Raw genomic sequence first — 23,083 nt, 5'->3', positions numbered from 1 at the left:
CCAGTGAATGTATACCATGTCCCAAAAAGTTGATTCTGTTAATCTGGACGTAAAGTTTTCAGTGGGTGAAACATTTCGTCATTCATCCAGTTGACTTCTTCAGTCTTAGCAACCTTACCTTATAAACAGTACATTTGCACAATGACTAAAACTAGCATCACTGGCAAACAATGGGCTGTGAGGTCAGTTTCTGGATCATTTATATGGAGATTGTCATGACCATTGACCAATGATCAGAAGATAGGTAATAATAATAATAATAACAGATTGCATTTATATAGCGCTTTTCGAGACCCTCAAAGCGCTTTACAATTCCACTATTCATTCACTCTCACATTCACACACTGGTGGAGGCGAGCTACAGTTGTAGCCACAGCTGCCCTGGGGCAGACTGACAGAAGCAAGGCTGCCATATTGCGCCATCGGCCCCTCTGGCCAACACCAGTAGGCGGTAGATGAAATATCTTGCCCAAGGACACAACGACCGAGACTGTCCGAGCCGGGGCTCGAACCGGCAACCTTCCGATTGCAAGACGAACTGCCAACTCTTGAGCCATGATCGCCCTCAGTGTACCTACAGGTCAGGCTAGGTAGCAAGGGGGAAAAAACCATCGAAATGTGTAACACAAAAGGATAATACAGAAAAACTCCTCTGCACAGAAGCACATAAATGTCCACAGCACAATATTATGAAGCACGTGACAAGCAACTGGGGTGGGTAGGGGGTGAGGAGTAATCCCAAGCAAACACAGCAGCCATCCTGCCCTGCAGCTATTTTTCCAGCGCTGGGCCCAGACCCGCCGTGTTCTCCAGGAGGGAACAAGCATACACTATATTACTCTCTTTGTGCTGGGGGACCGGGCTCTTGGAGTGGACCAATTTTTGGCCCAGTGTTTTTTGGGGTCTGAAAGCCACAGAGATGCAGTGTTTAGAGAGCATGTCCCGATGCTCCTGACACATAAAGCATCACTAAGGGTTTTCGCTTAGGCAGCAGTTGATCTTCTCTCTTAGATCACCTGGGGCTTTGACAAAAGTCCACCTGGGATAACCACACTTACAGAGGGCCTTCTTGATATGATGTTCTTCTGCTTCTCTGGCCATTTTTTCTGTGGGGATGGTGTTCGCTGTGTGTTGAAGTGTCCTAATCACACCTAGTTTTTGCTCCAGTGGATAATGACGGTCAAACGTTAAATACTGATCCATGTGCGTTGGTTTACTGTACACATCAACTTTTAAATGTCCCCCATTGCTGATAGAAATCTCAGTCTAAGAAGGCTAACCTTAAAAGGCTAAAAAAAGGACAAAACCTCTAGGGTAACAATAACAACACACCGCTGCTTTCTGAGCTGAATCTGGTTGGACTTTGCTTTAAATTTTTAAGTTCATTCAAAAGTGAAAAGTAGAAATTTTATCTTTTCAGGAATAATAATCTAACCAGCAATCCTCTGACATATAAACACCAATTTATGCTATTTATATATGTATATCGATATCTATATGTAAATTGTGTTCATCAAGGGGTTATTTCTCATTGTCTGATGTATGTTGGGTTGTCCGATCAGAATCCAGAGATGCTGTAAAGAAAGCTTTTCATCTCTCACTTTTTAACCAGAATGTAATGTACCCTGCATAATGAAACACCATCTTGCAGTCTGTGAATGCACAGGCAGTTAGCTGAAGTGTTTACCTTTGAACTTTCCACTCTCGAGCAGCGCTCCTGATTCGTCCAAAGAGAAAAACTCCTCAATAGAGACAAAGTTGTAGTCTACCCCTGAGATTTCCCCCTCTCTGGGCTGTCTGGTTGTACCTAGGAGAGAAGAAAAAACCCAAATTATTATGTCATACATCAGCATCACAGGGCTCAATACACCATCAGTTCTGACATGGATGATGTATCAGTTAATCAAGACCCTTTCCTCTCATCAGGGGTCATCAATCTGAGTTCAGTGTTGAAAAAAAGTTGCAAATCAGCAGGTTATAAATAGCTTAGGATTACATAAGTACATAAGTTTGACAAAATAGATGAAATATGAAAACCCTATCGCTCTATACAAGATTAATTTTACTGGTTAATTCAGAGCAGTGTCAAAAATTGTCTAAAAAGTAGAAATGGAGAGAAACTACAACATGCATTGATAATTACAACCAGACGGACGTTTGCTGATTGCAAATCAATGCAAATTTGCACTGATGCAGCTCTGCAGCAAAATGTAACACCGCTTCTAATTCACCACTAAGTTTCGTGAAATTTGGCAGGGTGGATTTCTCTTGTTAGGAAACAAATACACAAACAACTCTAAGCCCCAACCTGTACGCTGGCTCTCTCCTTGGCAGAGAAATAACCAAGTCGGCTATTCTTTTGTTTTGTTTTTTTCTTTAATAAAAGGATTTCCATGTTGTTGTAAAAGCAGCCCAAGGTGAAGCCTCCACAAACCAAAATTTACCCTTCGGCATGAAAAGCACAATGATGACAAAAGGCATTTACCAAGGCCTCTTTATTATAAACAGATCAATAAGAACCGAATTAAACATTAATGAGGCACTGAGAAAGTCTTAAAGCCGCTCTATCACCATTGTGAAGATGGAGCACTCAGATGATCAATGGTCTGTCATCATAATTGATTCACATTGACCTTGGCCTGGAAGAGAACGGTGAGTCCAAGCCATGGCAGTAAAAGCATCCTGTGTCGTTGTGGGATCACTCAGGTAACGCTCTGTGCGTGCTGTATTTTAACCCCAATGCCAAATCTCCAACCAATTAAACACAAGTACAGACATGTGGTGTGAAAAATATCACACCACACACCACAAAATTATCTTTCGCAAATCCAGTGGTGTAATTTTAATTTGCAAATTGAACACTGTGGCACCCATACTGACCTTGAAACAATTAATTCATTTCCCAAGACAAAAAAGAAAAAAGAAAAACCCAAACAAAAAAATCCCCCAAAGCCAAACTAAGGACAAATATCTGTCCTTCTCCTAGAGGACCATATATGATGTCTGTGGATCCAGCAGGAGGGAGTCATACCCAGCTACCCTATAAAACCCATGATTAATGCACTGCTGTCCTGGGAGCAGCTCTCGCAGCCACAATGACACATACAGGACTTTATGCACACAAGTGCACACAAAGCCCCACAATGAGCCCTCACACACTCTGCAGCCAATTCACCCATGTAGTCACAGAGGCACCACACATTAGAGAGCATGAGGAATCTCCATCAGCCTGACCTGCTCTTTCTGAAGCATAAAATGTATCTAAAAGTAACCTATGATGCTCCTCATCATTTACTGTCACATAACTACTGTTACACTGGCAGGCTCTCATACCAAACATGGAAAATGTTAAAAAATTATGAGTTCCAAGTATGTATAAGAAATCCTGGGTTTCAGACCGCTCTAAGCACTTGGCTTTAGACATATTCAAGGTTAATAATTTTAATTTGATCATCAGACATTAAAACATCAGCCCCACCCATCCATCTTCTGTTTCCAGGGGCAACCAATCAGAAGAAAGCCTGCCTTAAAGGGAGGGGGGCTTAAAGGCAGGGGAGCTAATCAAGACAAGGGATGAAATGAGAGGCTGAACCAAAGCACAGTATCACATGAAAACTGATTTTTTTTTTAACTGTGCATGCAAAGCTGCTGTAATATAGTACAAAAACAATAATATGCAGAACAGGTCAACTGTAGCATAAAGGCTACTGGCAAACAGTCAACAGTCAGACAGTCATTGTAGCTCGTACTGAAAACATCACCTACCTCACTGCTATAGTTATTATTAAACTCAGCATAAGTCATAAGTCAACTTAAGAGTTAGCTTGGTAGGATGTGAGCTCAGGTTAAGCTGGAGAGAGACAAAAACAAATCAGGAGGTTTGCCCACAAAAAAAAAAAAAAACAACTTTTAAACAGGATTTATTTTTAAACTGCCCCACAGACGTGATAAATCTGTGTTACTGATCTTCTCTTCTGAAGCCACAATCACAAAGGACCAGAATTACCCAGAGTCAAAAGTCAAATTTCAGCCACAAATTACCTACTATACTTTGTCAGCCACTGAGGTTCCAAGATAATATTAGTCCAGTGTGAATCAGCATCACTGTGATTTGGATTTTTTTTTTTTTTTACATTCCCTACATCTTTTCTTTTTCCATCTTTCCTAGAAGCTGGTTTACAAGCAGACTAGCTAGAACAGCTTGTTTCTAACTGAGGATGAGCAAAGGCAAGTATAAGATAAATATAAGGATTATTTCTAACTGTGAGCCATGCAAAGCTACTGTCATGTAGTGCAAAAATTACAAGATGGAGTTGGAAATTGGCACAATAGGTCCCCTTTAATGAACAGTATATGCTCAAATCACTTATGCATTTCTATATCGGTTTGGTTTCATGCCTGTTGGGCTAACCTCTTTTTTTGTGTTATACTTCCACATGTTGAGTTTTCCAGTATGTGGCTTACTGTCTAGGATGGCTTGAGATGGACATTTTCTCCAGTGATGTCTGACGCTCCAGTCCCAGCTTATTAGGAAACTGTTGACCACGTTTAAAGTAGATGAGAAGGGCTGATGTGATGCATTATCTGTATCAGATCAGGGTGGGTCTTGCACCTCCGGTTTCCAAAAATGGCAACAGAAAAAAAAACAAAAACCCTATTCTTAGATGCTTTTCTTTAAAAAAAAAAAAAAAAAAAAATAGCAGTTTCTTTTACTAATTAAAGATTTGATTGCAAATCTCATGATGGCATCTGACATGTCTATGATTCTTCTCCTCCCCTCAGGACACACAGCATCACTCCAGCTGATATGGTGAGAGTCACAGATTCATTATCTATGCACCCTCCTCGGAGACATATATGACATGTCAGCGGGGAGACAGGATGGATTATTGACATCTTCTTTCCCGCCTGTCCCCGTATAAGCGGCGCTCTGATCCTCGGGGGACGGGGCGAGGGAGGGATTGAAGAGGTAATTACACAGAACTCTGTATCAACACCCAGAGAGAGCTGTCTGTCAAGATCACTGCACACAAATAGCCAACAATAAATCCTGCAGTTGAAAAGGGCACAGAGAGTCTGGGTGACATGCTGGAGCAAGCATATTAGAATAACTAAATGATGATGTTTCTTATCTCCGACTCACTCAGAAGACAATTATAAAAGTCTTTTATGGAGGAGAAAGAGAAACAGCCAGCCTTGATACCGTGACATTGGTTCTGAATCATCCAAGGGCACATGTGCAAATGCGATTATAGAACTATGGATGGGAAAGTTGAAGAGGGTCATGTAAATTCTGCAAAGCTTGAATACAGAACAAAATAACGGGAATGAAAAGACAAAAAAGAACAATCTGTATAAAAGAACAGAACACAGGGTGCAGGATTGTTTATTGAGCATGTACCTGTTCTCCAAAGCTACACAGCGATCATCCTCTCTGCACACACAGGGCTATTAGACCGCAGCCGTCCCCTCCTCCACTTTGGCACTGATAGACATTTGCTTTTAATTTAATTCCACCTCAGAATTATTGATACAGTAGCCTGCATTTACTTAGTTCTGCAATTCATTTCCATTTTTATGCACTGTCCTCTTGACTGAGCCTTTGTAATGTTATTTCTTACATCAGTGCCAGCTTGAATATCAGAGAACATTGTCTCATCAAAAGGGTTTAAGGACTGAAATAGCTCATTGGTACTGAGCACAGTTTCCAGGGAAGAACTATCTACACATAAAAAAGCGAATCAAAACTGAGGTCTTCTCGTACCATCTTTGCTTCCCTATGGCAAACACGTTTTTAAAACCTGAACTGAGGCTAATTACTCATTGTATTAGAGAATTCAACGAGGTGTTGGAGGGAGCAGTAGGAGCACGCACATGATCCTGAAGGGGGCCACAATGAGCCACTGATGAAAACTCTTCAGCTTTAAGTTCCTGTTAAACACAGCTGCCTACTTGTACAAAAACAACAAAAAGGAAGAAAATTCAGCTTCTACGTATCTACAAGTGATCAAATTTGAAATGTGATCGGTTCGGAGATGCTTGTGCTGCTATAAGCATGAGATGAACAGCATCTTTGTGGTGTCATCTTCAGCAGGTCAGGGGATTGCACTTGCAGGGGCTGAGTCTGCTTTATTGTCACTCTTACTAAAATAAAGCACCTAGGGATGGGAGGTAGTTTGCCAAGTTTGGATCCTCTGCACTGTTTCAAGTGATAAATCAATATCTAATCAATATGGATGTATAGGTATACATATATGAATCCTCTGTTTTCTCAAACTAACGTGTGAAATCATTTAACAACCATTTATTGTGTATATAAAGATCCCCCCCTTATTGATACCATTCTCATTACAAAACAACTGAAAGACTTAATGTTAATTTGGTCGATTCAGTCCCTGAGCAGTTGCTTGTGTAGATGCATGGCTACGTAATGAGGGAGTGTGGCTAAAATTGCAATTACACTGTAATGACAATATGCATGCGGTATACTGAGAGATGCAGTTTAAACTCTTTTACACACTTCTCAACCGCTCCTTGTTCTGTCAGCGAGTGCGTCATGTGGTGCGGGGGCAGATTGTCCCACATGACCTACTTCATGGACTAAAGGAGAGATTAGCAACAAAACTCCACACTGCCACAACAAGGTTAACAATACTGACACACGAGGTGGGTTGTATATTTAACACTACCACCTGAAGAAAATAAGGGAAAAAAAGCCCCCCAGCAACAACAACAACAACAACAACAACAACAACAACAACAACAAAAGATATTATTAAAGAAAGCCAGGAAAATACAACAAAACACAAAGCTTCTCTGATAAAACTCTACTCAGCTGTTATATCCTCTGGCTGTTTCCAGTGACGTCATATTACAGAGGATTAAGATAGCAACAGATGCACTACAACTAGCTGCCTTTGGCTGCCATTGTGCTTGATTTTAGTCATAGGCATCAAAATGAAACGGCGTTTGCAGACCACAGGCTTGATTTTCAGGACATGATGCAAACACCAGGACAAAAGAAAAAACTTGTTAAGCATGAATAGAATTAGATATCCCACCAAACAAACGGTCAAACAGCTTATGGATGTGGATTGTAAATATGAGACTACCACTCAGGAAAAGGCTCAGTGTTGTGACAATACAAATGGTGGCTGTTACAGTTCAGTCAGCTTTACCAAAAGCTGATTTAAAATATACGTATTTCTCATATGCCAACATTTAATATTTCATAAAAAAATAACTCCATACAAATATACACTGACACAAGAAAGTGATCAAAACAATTCTGCCGGCTCAAATGCTAATTAACACCATCGTGTTTACATGGCAGGAGCAATGAGACTGGTGTAAAAACAAAATATTACCAACTAATAAAAGAGACATGCCCTTATAAATCAGTATTTTCATTCAATTCAGTACAATTTCATTGAAATGAACTGAATTACACCTGGAGACAATACATTTGCTATTAGGGCATGCCACATGGTAGCATCAGGATGAAACTGCAGTAGACAAGATAAGATATACAAAGGCAAGATAAATACAGGAATACTGGATATAAAGATAAGAAGTGAAACCCAGGAGAGGACTTACAAGGTACAGCACGGAGGTAGAGGTTCTCTCTGATGACCTGCTGAAGTTGGCTGTCCACTGATCCGGGTGTGAAGCACTTACTCAGATACAACCTGAGGTCCTTACACAATGTGGGGCCTGAGAGAAGGGCACATAAAACAAGTTTGGCATAGAGATGAGGAAGGAGAGAGATAAGGAAATAAATCAGCTCAGTAAGCATAAACAGTCGGATGATGCATGCTTAAATTTATCTAAAGCGCTAACTTTTACTCCTGACAAGCTGGATTTAACACCAGTACTTTACAGCCTGCTGATGTCTCTATATCACTTCATAGTAGCTCCTGAGAATTAAACGTGCCTGTCCAAGTTCCTCGTGCATATACCTACAACAGCCTACTGAGGTTAATTGTTCCAGACACAACGGTAGAGGCTGTCACCAGAGGAGGCAGAGCCGCTCAACACAGCGGGGCTTTGTTTCCTCTCTGATCTCTTAATATCGTCTCGCGTGCTTTACGGCCTTTGATGGCAGGCCGCGTGCTGTTATGGATGGACTGAGCGTGTCTCCTGTTTGTCACTCTGACAGACGACCATTCTGTCAGTGCCTCCCCTGAAGGCTGTCGCCGAGCCATCCACACTCCTGTCACCCCCTATCCATGCTGGCTGTTACAGTGGTTCTGCCCAGGAGCAGGCAGAATTTACAAAGGGCTATTTAAAAAAAAAGGATCAGTGATATAACTTTATTAGTGGAGGCAGCATGTACATATGACTGGTCACATATGGCTGCTGTCTGTAAAGGGAAATGAATCTAGCCTGCCGCCCTTTGGGAGAAATGGCGGCTTTGTTCGTGATGTTACGAAACAGCTGCTATTTTCTAGTCTGCTGAAGAGCAAAATTCAAATCTGAACTGAATGAACTGACAATGTTTAAGCATATGTCTGAAGCCAGGAATAACAGCAATGCAAAGAAGATTTTCTGGAGCTTTGCTGTCATCAAAACCAGAGAATGAAATTTTAAATTTGGGTATTTTTGATTTGTGTGGCATCACTGCTCTTTTTTTCCTCTCTGCAGCATTAATGCTTGCTTCCTCTCGGGACTGTAGCCTGATGTCAGTATTCCGAAGCAGGAGCAGAGGGAGTTGTAGTAGTAGGAGTAGCAGAGGAGGTGTGGTACAGAAACCCAAAGCATCAGATCATCTATCAATGTCCACACCACATGCAGTCAAGCTGCACAGAGAGGACCAGGCAGACTTCAGAAATGATAATGGATCTACCGGTAGCAGAGCGACCAGGAGCAAAGGTCCCCATTTATGCCCCTGTGGCCAAATCGGCCATCAATCTAGCGAGCAAGGCCATCGGGAGGTGCAGTCAGGTGACACTTTGGTGACATATCGTTCTGTCCGCAGCCGACAAAGACATCCGTTCCCCCAGCCCCCTGTTCTAAACATCAAGGCCCCACTACGAGTGACAGGCAACTCGATTGCCACACTCTTGTCATGCGTCATCAAACATTTTGAACTCCTACCCACATGTTAACCAGTCCTCCCGACATAATTGACAAGCACAAATCAGCAGAGCAGAACACTACAGACCGACGATTTGGAGTGTGAGAGCTCGGGGGAGGGAGGCTGTTATTGTGCAGGAATATCATGGATGACAGCTTGGAAGCAAGTGTAGCAGATTGTTTGGGTGTAGACAGATGAAACAAGTGCAATGGCGTGCAAGATAAACAGTGATAAGTCACTGTAAACTGTCTACAGTAAGAGTGTGGGAATTTCAGATTAAGAATTAAGATATGTGAAGGGCCTTACCTGAAACAAAGCAGACCTGTGTTCACACATTTCATCGCCTTTGTGCCCATAATTTGCTCATCTATTTAAATGAGTTGCAGACTAATGTGTTGGCTGTTTTGGGTGCTGAGTCATACCTGGTGACACAGTTTTGATGCGGATAGGATGGGGGCAAGAGTTGAGGATACCACGGACATCTCCTAATGTCATCCCTAAAACTGGTGTTCCCCCAATCTCTAGGATGATGTCACCCACAGTGAGGCCACCACCCGGGGCTGACGTGACAAAGGGAAACTCTCCATAATCTGCTCCTCCCCCGATGGCGATCCCCAGCTCACCCGACGAACCTTGTAGAGGTACAAAGCTGTCTAGCACCTTTGAACGCCAGTGCAGCTTCTTCACCGCCGACTTAGACATGGCAAATGAACTGTTGAGAAAAGGAAACGGGTGTTTAGAGAGCGAGCAGAAGGCGTCAGGAAATAAAAAAAGGAGGGGAAAAAGTGTCGGTTACATAACAAGGAAGAGAAAGAACCTGTGACTTCATGTTATTTAACCTTTGTCAGTTTGCAGATGCCCACTGCCTGTGGAGTTGCTGCGTTTCACATCAGAGAGTCATGAATAATTCTAGCGGCACAGGTTAGGATGGCAGCTTAAAAGTCAAGAACAAGACAACATGGAAAATGTGTCTGTTTTATGCAAACATACAACAACACAACAGCCAAATGACTGTCCAGCCAAAAGACTGAGAGAAACTTTCCCTCATGCTCACTGTTCTCTTGGCTGACGTTTTATTTATGTGTAAACAAGCAGCACGGCCATGAGTGCACAGCCACAGTCACATGGGAAAATCGAGTGTGAGTTTGATGGAGGTATGAGAATCCATTTTCACATACTTGTCTTTATCCATACGTTTTCTAGATCATCAATAACCACGCCATTTATTTTCCCATGGATAGATTCTCCTACGCTCTGCTAGGGTGATGTTTTGTCCACTAATGGCAGCTGCTTACGGTAAAGAAGAGAAACAACAACCCAAAGCTGTACTGAAATACAGTTTTGGGTTGTTGCTTTTTTGTTAAAACACATTTCCTGGAGAGCAGCTGTGTGTTGGGGTGGGGTGGGAGGGTGCAGGAGGATGTAGCTGGCACGGTGAAGATTTGTTTGAGTCGTCCCTGATGTGACAGCTGCACTGCCAGAGAACAGACAATGTTCCTCTGACATTATCAGAGCAGCATTGTCACCTTAACACACGGTAAGACGGAGCCACACAAGGCACTATATCACAATCAAAAAGACAAACACAATGTGTGGACTAAAAGCTTTAGAAGTCAGGCAGGCAGATTTAATTTCCTTTGGGCAGCGTTTGGCGGGCTTTTGCCCTCAGTTTCCAGTCTTTATGCTAAGTTAAGCTACCTACCCCCCGGCTCAGGCTTCATAATTACCATAGCAACATGATGGTGATATCAATCTTCTCATCAAACACAATTAAGCATATTTCTTACTTACTTTGGAACACCTCCACTAAGTCAATTTTGCTTAAATACAATATCCCAAATGGATACTACTGATTTCCCCTTCCAGTGTGGCCAGGAAATAAGCCATTACACTTCACTTCACCAAGATGCAATCCTCTTAAAAGGCTGTGGTGACCCCTGGCTAGGCAGGGTTAACATGCACAGCACCAGACCCGGAGCTAGTAGGGAGGCCCTAGGGTCCTCTGACCCAACAGACCTAATAAGTCTGCTTCAAAGAGTGAGAGAAGGACAGGATATTTCTAATCCTTTCCAGCTGACTGGCAAATCGACTTGCAGATCTGACAGAGATCCTCTTCCATCCTCTGCTGCTGCTCAGTTAAAGAAGGGAGGTCCCTGGTGTGTGTGTGTGTTTTTATAAGATTGAATTATAAAAAACAGAACCATGAAACCCAGAAATACAGATGGGTTGTTTGTGTTTTTGCAGTGCACTCAGTGAGTAACAGGAGAGGAGAGAAAAAGGGAAAAGCAGAGGTCAGATGGAGATCGAGAGGCGCCACCCTGCCTGAGGGTTGGCGTAGGACTCACTTATTTGACCTTGCAGGACTTCAGCTCAGGCGACATGAGTCAAAACTAGAGAAATAGTTGAACCCCAAAACACACATTTCTTTCTAGAACAACAGCCTGTCACTGTTGTTCAAGCACACTTGAATTAAACACAATCAAACAAGTAGCGTTGTTTACGCCGGCATATTTCAGCCTGAAATTATGCTTATCGCTTCAGTCTTGCCAAACAGTGCCCCCAGTCCCTCTCTCTACCCCACTGTGAAACCTTCTGCAGCTACACTGTCGACCTGCTTCTCCGAAGTCAGCCAGCCATCCGCCCACACAGAAAACACAGCAATACAGCGTGCATTAAGGGTGGCGTGAGGCCAGAATACAAACAAAAGCAACTTTTTCCATTTAATCATATTGTACACAACATCTGCATCGTCCCTGAATAATAAGTCTATAAGCCGTTGGTCTTTTCATGATTTATCTAAAGATTTCTGGGAACGTCTCAACAGTAAAGATTAAAAAGCTTAAAATAAAACCACTCATAGGTATAAAGCAGTATTCTGTTGGAACTACACAGTCGCATTGTGTTTCTGCTTAACGTGTGTTGCCTGAGATGTAGTTGTTGTCTTGACCTCCTGCGTCTGATGGGGGGTTTAATGAGCCACAGCCTGTCAGGTTGTTGAAGCCTGACTCGTCCTGCTGCAGACACACACTCTGACACTCTCTCTCTCTCCCTGCTGTTGGTGTTGACACTACAAACTGGCCCTGCACGCTCATCTTACCATGTTCATTAAAAACACATTGTCATCAAGGCTGGGGAGGAGCAAGGGCTACTGACTCTACGCAGTGATCTTATCATGTTAGATTTAATAGATTACTAAGAAATCATTTGTTTGCATTTAATATAATTTTGAATATGATGATCTTACCTGTATCGGACCATATCTGTATAAATCAGTTACTCCACATAGCTGAAAATTAAGCAAATACAGGAGTGGCATGAATTGCAATTCCTTGAATGGCAAGTTTTTAAAAACTGAAAGAGGAAGAAAGAACCAATCTACATGGACTTCCATGTTAAAACAAACTACACAGCAGAAATTTCATTTAGTCTCCATAGCTAATTTTCCACCTTTATGTCAACTGTAATGACTGATTTCTTGTGTGAAATCAGTGTGGAAGTCTTTTAAACCTGGATTATCTCTGATGACCACTAGTTGCACAAAGAAGTCTGCATGCATAGACTCCTATGGAAAATTGCCCTCAGCCCAGTAATCACTTTCCTAATGAGTTTGGCATAGTACGCTATGATGCTCATTTTGATGGATTTGATTGGCAAGTGACTACTATATGAGCATGCGCTGGCAAAATAGGACTTTACAAACCAATAGATGTTATCAATGCAACTTTGTCCATGTTTTAAATAGTCTGCAGTGCCACCTCAGCAACATCCAGGAAGCTGTTTCTTCAGTTTTAGTGTGTTAAATTCTAGCAGTTTACATGTATGCTGTTTAGCATTAATTAACAGATAGCAGTTGCCAAGCATTAACCAGTAACTTAGTATTCCACTTTCTGATTCACATATATTTATTTTTGGTTCCAAAAATCCAAGATGGCAATGGCCATAATGCTACAAAATAGGCTTCAAAAGGAGAACATAACCCAAAAGGTGATATTGCCTTTAGCCTATTGCATGAAAACATGAATGAATTTTCTGAAATACTAATTAGATTTTGTGTCATATGAAATTTCCTTTGATCAAAATCGCAAAACGTGACTGCTTGAACTGATTATGAGATGAAAATGATGAGCTCTTAATCATCCTCTCATGCTGATTCAAAGCAAACCTAAAAATATGCAGCTATGCTAGAAGCAATGTGACTGTCTTTTAAGCTAAAGTCAGCCACATGTTCCCAATAAGCATGGCAACATGCTGAGAGATAACAGCTGTAGTTTCTACCTTGTTCTTGATCTTATCAACCATCTTATCAAATAAAGAGCAGTAAAAGGGATCCCAGCAGTTTTGCAAGGATTTGGGCCCAAACCATAAACACAGGACTAATTGAAATATTAAATTATTAAATATTAGTTTTAAGATGTCGACAAATAAAAAAGTGAATCACTAAAGTCTAAGGAGCTTGGAAAGAGAGTGACTGGACTTCATTAAGTTGCTTGAACGAAACTTAAAGAAGTCCAGCCGTTTTCTTTCCAAGCTCCTTAGACTACCATGAGCTGGATGACTGAGAACCTGCACAGGCATGTCAGACATGTATCACTAAAGTTGTAAGACTAATGAAGCTGATCCTGTGGAAACATAAATCTGTGTACTTAATGCCAAATCAATCAAGAGGTACACTATAAGGAAACATGAACCAAGTTACCTTCACGTTACACCTACTGGAGCTGCTTGAACATAGAAACCTATGTTATGAAGCACCCAGTGCGCAGTTTTTGTGCTGATGTTAATGTCAGAAGAAGTTTGGAATTCTATGACGTCAAAGCTCTGCAACTTCAAGACTCACGCTTCGACTTTGCAATAACACCACTTAGTAACTCATTGACTATCTATGAGGGAAGAAATTTCACAAATTGGTTGCAGCGGCGACATTCTTTAAAATAATCAGTGACAAATTTTTGTGAAGGCAGACTGTATGGCTAGGTGTTTGATTTTGATTTATACATTTTATTTTTATACAATGGAACTAAAAATACCTGAATTAAAAGATAAAGAGGTGTGGTCCAAAGCTTTTGTCAATATAGTATCTTTCCACTATGAAACACATTAAATAGTGACATGGAAGACAGTAGGATTCATCCACTGGGGGCTGTAATTGCCTGTACATAATTTAATAGCAATTCATTACACAGTTATGAGCTTAATATGGACCAAAGTAATTGCCCCACTAGCACTGCTATAAGTAAAGCCATTCTGAGAGCATGAATTACATAGACTGAACAATATGCAGGGTCACAGATATCTAAGCCTATAAAAAGAATGCTCTATAGAGATTCCTGACCTTTAGGTCAGAAAAGAGCTGACCAATACATATCCTGTTTCACTGACTTCCTCTGCACCAGTGAGGATCTCTACAGTTTGCAACCTCTGCCTTTCAGTGTAATTTCAACCCCCACAGTGATCTGTCAGGGGCAAAACACACAACTCCTTGATTTAGTCTATTCTTAGTGCCCATTTTGTTCCTCATCATATCTGTTTATTCAGAAACTACAGTGCATGTGCTACAGGCTACGAGTCAGTGTATAACACAAACAGCTGTGCCTCACAGATTTCTGTATGAAAATGTCTTTTTGCCCTGAACTACATGAGCACTCATTATCCACAGAACATTTGTCGTTCTTAGCTAATTAACCACAATAGTTATTTTTCCAATAAAAGAAAGTGAAAGTGCACTTTAAGCCTCAACACAATATAATAACACCTTCTGAAACAGCAGTGCAAAAAGCTGCATTTATAGGTAACAAAATCCTTTACAGTGATTAGTCTAAAAGGCCATTTTACCCCTGGCAGTTCATAGTCATGATCAGAATATTTTTATTACACGACAAATTAACTTAGCGGTTATTTCAGGTTGGATCTCGAGGGTGTTAATTTATTAAAGTTACAGAGATGAGTTTTGCCACGGAGCTCAATAATTCAAAGTCAACTTGAAGCAACGAAGCAAGGACAAGAGGGAATAGCACTTGACATTGGACCGGACGATGTCTTGAAAGACCTTCAAGAAGAAACCCCCCCCCAGGTGTAAGCAAAACACATCAGTTAAGACGGGTGAATAATTGAATTGCTCGGTAAAAAGTGTCTCTGGTGAGGCCAGCAAAACAAGAACATCTTGTCGTGACAGATTTATCCAGCAGGGCGAAGCCAAGGTGCACAGACTTCCATTCAAAGCAGCACTTAAAACTGTTTTATTGACCATACAGCTGTTAGCAATGACTTTAACCTTCGTTTTGGCACCTTAACACCTATTCTCAAAGTCTGCCTGTATCGATAATAGAGGTCCAGCTTTATGGGGAAAGCAGCGACTGTCAGCTCTCGTGATTCTCCACATGTTCCTGATGTCTATCTAGATGCCGGCCCTCATCCCCATCAAAGCCGTCTCTCAGCTTGTAGATCACTCTCTGACATAATCAGCTTTGACAAAAGCAGAGTTTGTTCAACTTCTTCCAAAGATGAGAAACTTTTAACGCAATCAGCGTTTTGCCTCTGAGTTGTTGCTCTAATCAAACGCCGCTCTCCCCAGTTTAATCATCTCATTTTAAATCTTCACGTCATTAATTGTTGTCCTGCTGCTTCACGAAGCAGCAGAACTAGTATGTGCTCATAAAAGCTTCTTGGTTGCTTTGACTTGGTGGAGTCACGCTTGCTCTGCTGTCCACATTTTGTTGCAGCTCTAAATGGAGCCTCCGGTAATGAAATTAGCCTGGGCAATTAGCTCAGCTACGATGCTCTTTGAATTTATGTAAGCTTATTTTGTATTTCATGCATGCTCGCTGAAATGCAAGGCGACGAACAGTTGTCTTTCCTAAATGTAAATTCTGGTGGATATTGATGAACTGACTTTGTGTTTTGTCAGCTAGAATGTGACCAGCATGCCTAAGCGCTCCATTTGTTGGTCTCTCTGCAAATGCTGGCAATGAATAAACAGAACAAAACAACAAAACAATAAGAGAGGGTTTGTTTGTTTTTATACAACGCTGCATAAGCCAGTCAGCATGACTGTGCATTACAAAATAATTACTGACCAACAACACCATTGCTCCACATCAAACCTTTGAAACGGCTATAATAAATGTCCACTGACATTCATGACACTGCGTGACACTGAAGCAGAAACAGTGTTTTTACTATTGCTGATTAGATCATCCAGAGAAGGTACGGTAAACAGATGAAAAAGGAACAAAGTCAAATAATTTTTGATCCTTGTTTCATAAGTGTTAGGATTTCCTGCTAATTTATTTCTCATGACTTTAAATTGCATGAAGTGTTACATTAATTATTTTCATAATCATTTAATCTCCTGCTTATTTTTCCAAATATTGCATCAACTTCTAAATCTGTAAAATGTAAAAACAACAACAAAGGCCCAGCATGATGTCTTTAAAAGGCCTAAACCAAAAGACATTTCAGTCAGATGGCAGCTCTAGTTAGTGTTCAACATCAAAGCTCCAAGCTCAGCACTTCATAATACACTCACTGCCACTTTATTAGGTATACTTGTAGTATCAAATGAATGAATTAGCTAATAACAAGGCATCAACTGAGTGCACTTAGGCAGACCTAATAATGTTATGAAGTTCAAACTGAGCATCAGAGTGAGGAAGATTTAAAGGACTTAAAAGTGGTGTGGTCGTTGCCAGAGGGGCTGTTCTAGGTATTTCAGCAATTGCGGCTCTACTGGGATTTTTTCCACACATCAATTTCTGGGATTTTTAAAAAAGAGGAAATATCCAGTAAGCAGCAGTTCTGTGGGTGAAAATGCCTTGTTTATGTCAGAGGTTAGAGGACAATGGCCAGACTGCCTCAAGCTGATAGGCAACAGTAACCACTCAGTAAAACCAAGGTATGCAGAAGACATCGCTGAACACACGTCAAACTGTGAAGCAGATGGGCTAAAGGGGCATTAGACCACATCAGGTGCAACTCCTGCGAGCTACGAGGTGGAAACTAAGACTACAGTTCATATGGGCTCACAGAAAATTGTACAAAAAAAGATTGGGCAAATGTTGCCAGATCTGATCAGCCTCACTTTATGGTGTGACATTCAGATGATGGGGTAAAGATTTGTTATAAATAGCATAAAAGCATCCTGATTTCTATCAGTTTTTCAGGATTTTGGTTGTAGAATATTGTAGGAGATTATTTTTTGGCACACTCTGGGCCCTTAGTACCAGTTGAGCAACATTTAAATGCCACAGCCCACCTGAGTACTAATACTGGACATGTTCATCCCTTATGGAGAAAGTGCCTTCTGACAGCTGTGTCCAGTAGGATAACAAGACACGTGTCACAAATCTCAGATGATCTATAACTTATTTCTTGAACATGACAATGAGTCCCCTTTACTCAAATGGCGTCCACAGTCACCAGATCTCAATCCAATAGACCACCTTTGGGATGTGGTGAAACGGGAGATTACAGTATAATCATGGATGTGCAGCTGGCAACTGTGTGATGCTATCATGTCAATAAGAGCCAAAATCTCTGAGGAACGTTGCCAGCATTCCTCATCCTGGAGACTACACGTTAGAGAGTTAATTAGCAGGTTAAAAGGAAACGGTTATCAGAATGCAAAGAACACAGCCATGATTGTCCATGTGTTTTAGATTTATTTTTCTTTATATCTAAAGTATTTTAACTAAACGAGTGATTGAGACACATTGACTGATTCGTTCTGACGAGATAAAATAAGGTTACACTAAATGACAGACTTAAAAATATACACATTCTACTCAGAAGAAGAACAAAATTAACTCACCTAAGCTGCCGTCACATATGGGAGTGAAAAGAGTGAGTGCAGACCTTATATAATGTGAGCAGGTGAATTCAGTTGAGCAACAAAGGAACACGGGAGCCAATCAGTAGTGAGGAAACCAGGACAGGAAGTGAGGTAAGGGAGGTGAGGAGTGGATGAGTGAGGAAAAGAACAAATGAAGTAAGACTCTTTGCTACAGGTGGATTCTGGAGTCAAAACAGTAGCACTGACATGTTAAAGGAAGACGTGTAACATTTGTAGCTATGCATCACTACTCTATACAAAAGGGTGACAAATAAAACCCAATATAATGTGTGAGGTATGAGGTATTTGGCCTTCAAGCAGCACCAGAACAGCTTCAGAACTCCCTCGACTGATTCTTCAGGAGATGTAAATGAAAGTATTTGTGAATCATTCTTCCAAAAAATATTTCCTCATTGGTGTTTTGATGGTGGTGACGGAGGGACACATCAGTTCAAATTTTTCCACAGGTGTTCACTCGGGTTAAGATCTGGTGACAGCGAAGGCCATAGCATTGATTGATCCACATCATTTTCATAATCATTAAGTCCCTCAGTGACCCCTTGTGCCTTTTTACGGATATATATTGATTTGTACTGGCCCTTCCACTAGACGTACATGTGAACCCAAACCATCCAAGTATTATTATACATCCCATTGCATAACAGAGCCAGATCCTCTCACTGTGGGTCAGGAGTTCAAGGTTTTCCTTGACCGAGTGACCCTACTCTGCATAGTTTCTGATTACCTTTCTCCTGATTGACTTATTGATTACTCACCTAATCATTTATGTTCTAAATGAAAAGAGTTTGGTCTGTTGAGCCCACCAAAAAAGCTATTTGTTGTTTAATTGACATTTTGATTGGAGTTTAATTTTTGTTGTAAAATAATTCATTCATTCCATCCATAGGGGCAGCAGTTTTAGCAGAGATCCCTAGATCTCCCTCTCCCTGGCCATCTCCTTTAGCTCTTGTAGGGGGACGCAAGGCATTCCCAAATTAACCAGGAGGTGTAATCTGTTCAGCACGTCCTGAATCTGCCCTGTCACCTTGTTCCTTTAATGCCTTACCTAGGGAAGTCAAGGAGGCATCTTAGCCAGATGGCTGGACCACCTCAACTAGCTCCTTTTGATGTGGTAGAAGTGCAGCTCATAATCAATAAATTGATTATCATTATTAATTTTTTAGCTCAGTCTTTATGAACTAACTCACATTGTTTAAAGCATCATTCCAGGGTTACACCTAACTATTAATGATTGGTTTGTTTGGACTTATCAATAAGTCTTTTTGTCCTAAACTAGCCTCATTGTGACAAAGTCCATAATGACTTCCTAAATCACACAAAACCAGAGAATATTTTAGTCTTTAAAATAACTGCTGATAAATTAAATCCATTTATTTCTAACATTTCTGACATTAATTCTGAAAAGAGCCCAGAATGCATCTTGAAACATTTATCTAGGAAGTTCAGAGAAAAAAGGGTATTTAGTGAAAAATTAGGTACCAGTGAAGAAAAGAAAACCTTCAGCTGAACCCATCCCACACACTGAGCACTATAAGCTCATCTGTTCCCTCTAACCTGTGGTGAGGCACACTGCTCTTAATCTTGCAGCATCCTCCCAGGAGGTGTTGGAGGTCAGCCAAGTAAAGCATCTTAAATAACCAGTGACCTTAAATTCATGAGACTGGTGGAGTGGCAGACAGATGGAAAATGCACAGGAAAATTCTCCCAGCTCCGACTTTGTCGCCTTATCGCTTACCCATGCCCTGACCTCTCGCTCCGAACATTTACACCAAACTGCACAAGCAACACCGGGTGTACTAAACCTCCCTGATGCTCACTCTCTCTCAAATCTAGGGCATGGGAGTGCTCAACATAAAACAAACAGCAGTGGCAGATTTATAAATATAAGATTAAATGCTTGTGGGTTCAAAATGCCATGCACAGTGGCATACACATGCACTAAAGCATTTTCCACTCTTACACAATCAATATAAACTTAACACAATGAAGAGCTGATAAGAATAGAAGGAATGAAAAAAAAAAAAATTCTCTGCACGGCATCAACAAATCCAAAAATGAGTTCATGTTTTTATTGAACTATTACTAAGCTGCTTGGGTGTTGACAACAAAAGGGGATTTAGTGCGAGATCCAAAAATTGTTGAGCTTTGGAGCAACACCCAGATAAACACACAAACACAAACACACACACCTGAAAGGATAACACCAGCTCAATGATGCTCGCCTTGGGCAAACTGTATATTTAGAGTCACGGGATCAAGGTCAAGGCAGGAGGCACGTTAGTGGGTCACTTTATGTTGTGCAGACTCTCGGCTCCTCTGAGGACCAGCTCTGTGACAACAGGTCCCCTTTTACGCAAAAGTGGTGCACCCCTCGCTGCGATCCCAGATTAGCTCTCATCAGGAAGACGGAGCAGTTTAATTAAACACAGCAGATCAGCTCCTCAACAGTGATGATGGATAAGAGAGACCAAAAGGGAAAAGCAGAAAGAAATTAGGAAAATTCAAAGCGGATGGAAAAAATAAAAAAGGGGGAATCAGTGGAAGCCTGGAAGGAAACAGAATCCAAACAGAGAAGGGTGCGGTAACCTTATGAAAGAATGGCTGAAATCATAATAACAAAATGAATAATTCAAAAGGAAATGGGAGGGAAGGTTCAGTTCACTATAATGAGCATTTTTGTGAGGTCGCAGTTTGGTAACCTAAGCAGGCCCTCAAGTATATGTGTCTGTGTGTGCCTTCAGTTGTGTGTGTGGAAGAGAGATACTGCTGATTCAGTAGGGATGGGTGAAGGTGACCCTCGCGCTTGCTCCTGCTGCCAGTCTCACCACCTGATATTGATCCCAGTTGTCCAACTCAGATCTGACTCAAGGATACAAGGATTCATTGCCTTCTTGACATTTCAAATATGGAACTGTGTAAATTGTAACTCCACACACTAGCATTGATTAGTTATTGATTTTCTACCTAAGTCAGAGTAAACCACTTAAAGGCAGCTTCGCCGATCCAAACTGAATTTCAGTGTGTGTGCAGGTATGGCCACGAGAGGTAGTTCCAGCATGGGCATGCTTTTGTTGTTGTTGAAATTTCATATCAGACTGCACACAAACTGCCGAGAACTAAGAATAGAGCAAGCTACAACTGTAGAATTCAAAAGCAGTGGCTGGGAGCAAAGGTTTGGACCACAGATGGGAGAATGTGCCTGCGTAGCCCTGCCCTGTCAAGGGTAAACTGCCTTGAAACACACACACACACATACTTTGTTTTCACCACACCTTAAAACAGATGCATGAATATTCATGATGCCGAAGGACACAGGAGGTACATAATTAGACAATCACCAACTCCCAGATGACATGCATTACTACGACAGAGGAGAAATGCACCTCACTTCATCCTCCCCTCTTATTAGCGGTGAAAGGGGAGTTGACATGCATTTCCACTTACTGGTGGTTAAAACTTGAGCTGGATAACTGGAAACAAAAGGGGGACAAATGCAGAATAAAAGGCTCTCCTTATTTATGTGCAAAACAGGTGCTGGATGCATAGGTGAAGCTAAGGCAAAACAAACAGTGTGAGTACCAGAGCAGAAGGAGCTCTCAGTGTGTGGACTACCTAACACACCATGTATGTTGCTCTACTAACAAATTAAAGATTTATATTAACAGCATAATCTTGACTGCTTTCTAAACCCAGGGCAATGCACGCTATTAACTCAGGGTTACACATCCATCAATTTAATACAAGATGCCTTTATCGAACCAGGACACACCCTAAACGAACTGCAACAAAGACACTCACACACGCAAGCATGTACAGAGAGCTGCCAGGCACTTGTTCACATGCATGCACACACCTGGCTGTGAACTATAGAGTGCATTTTGCAAGTCAGTCTATTTCTGAGGGCAAAATGGGTGCAGGTGCATCGAGCATTTCATTAAGACCATTTCTGGAGCAGGGGATTGAAAAGTGGAGAGAAAAAACACACACGGGCGAATGGATTTATGAAACGGGGCTCAACAAACTTTCGAAAGCCATTCAAGGGTTCATGTGCACACATATACACACAGATACACACACAACCAAGCATGCGCACGTGATTAACAGCTGCTACATCTGTTAAAACTGACATTGTTATCCAAAAGATCTGCCACCCTAATCACAAACTCACATTCTTCACACTCTCTCTCTCACACACACGCAGGCTGACTAGTTTACATGCATACACACACTCTCTCTCCTCTCAGTCCACCCTCTACCTCCCCCCTCATCTCACCTCACACACACTTGGCTTACACACAACAAATTCTCAGATTTCCCATATTTAGGGAAATACTAACCTGCCTTGCCGCTGACACACACACATCCTCTTCAAGCAGTTCAGCCTTTCAAAGAGGATCCGTTTGAACGCGTCTATATACATTGACCCGACTGAGGTTAAATGACAAGCCAGTATACTTAATTAAAATGAGTTGCTTTGTTAAAAAGCAACGGCAGTAACAGTAGCAGCAGCAGTCCGGTGTATAATATATTTTTTTAAAAAGGTGTGGGAATGCAGTGATGTGTAGATGCTGCCACTGTATCCCAGACAAAGTCAGATACGATGTGCGCGGCTGACGGGATATATTTGGACACTAGTGATGCTCTGAGAGCTGTGCTGATCTTAGAGAGAGAGAGAGGGAGAGAGGGGAGAGGAGAGAGAGGGAAAATAACACACACACACACACACACACACACTGTCGGCCAAATGTGACAGCGGCCGCTCATAATTTGTAACAGCTGCTGCACTGCTGTGGGCAAACCAGCGTGGAGGATGGATGAAAGACGTGGTTACAAATGTTTAACTTGTGCAATAAGTGTCAATAATAATGGCTAGACTTACCTCCATGTCCGCCTTACTCGCTTCAAATCCTCCCTTCCTTGTTTGCGAGATGGTCCAGGTTAATTGTTTACGGATGCATAGTTATTTGATCGATGCAACTGCAGCAGCTAACAAAAAGACCAACATCGGTACTATCGATTTGACCGGGTAGAGGTGTCATTGAACTGCAGGCGCGGTGCTCCCGGGGCGTAAGTGAGAAAGACAAAATTAGATTAGGCTTTACTGTCCGGTTGAAAGTGCGGGTATAGGCTGCAGCTGGTGCAACTAAAATGGACTTTTG

The 23,083-nt window shown here is 41.6% G+C and overlaps 1 protein-coding gene across 1 annotated transcript in view; it reads right to left on the bottom strand.

The window, feature by feature from the left end:
• magixb (MAGI family member, X-linked b) overlaps window positions 1–22,344 on the bottom strand; it is a 46,656-nt gene extending 24,312 nt beyond the window's left edge. The window contains exons 1-4 of the mRNA XM_085344902.1: window positions 22,262–22,344; window positions 9,499–9,788; window positions 7,597–7,713; window positions 1,688–1,807 (exon numbers count right to left, since the gene is read on the bottom strand). Of these exons, the coding sequence (XP_085201028.1) occupies window positions 1,688–1,807; window positions 7,597–7,713; window positions 9,499–9,788; window positions 22,262–22,344 (610 nt within the window). The remainder of the gene's footprint in view (window positions 1–1,687; window positions 1,808–7,596; window positions 7,714–9,498; window positions 9,789–22,261) is intronic.
• Between the last annotated feature and the right edge of the window lie 739 nt (window positions 22,345–23,083).

This window comes from Diplotaxodon limnothrissa, linkage group LG20 (assembly GCF_057381915.1).
Source record: "Diplotaxodon limnothrissa isolate DT_005_m linkage group LG20, D_limnothrissa_male_GT1.1, whole genome shotgun sequence".
Classification (NCBI taxonomy): domain Eukaryota; kingdom Metazoa; phylum Chordata; class Actinopteri; order Cichliformes; family Cichlidae; genus Diplotaxodon; species Diplotaxodon limnothrissa.
The sequence above is the reverse complement of the archived record's forward strand: the minus strand, read 5'-3'. Positions and strand labels throughout refer to the sequence as shown.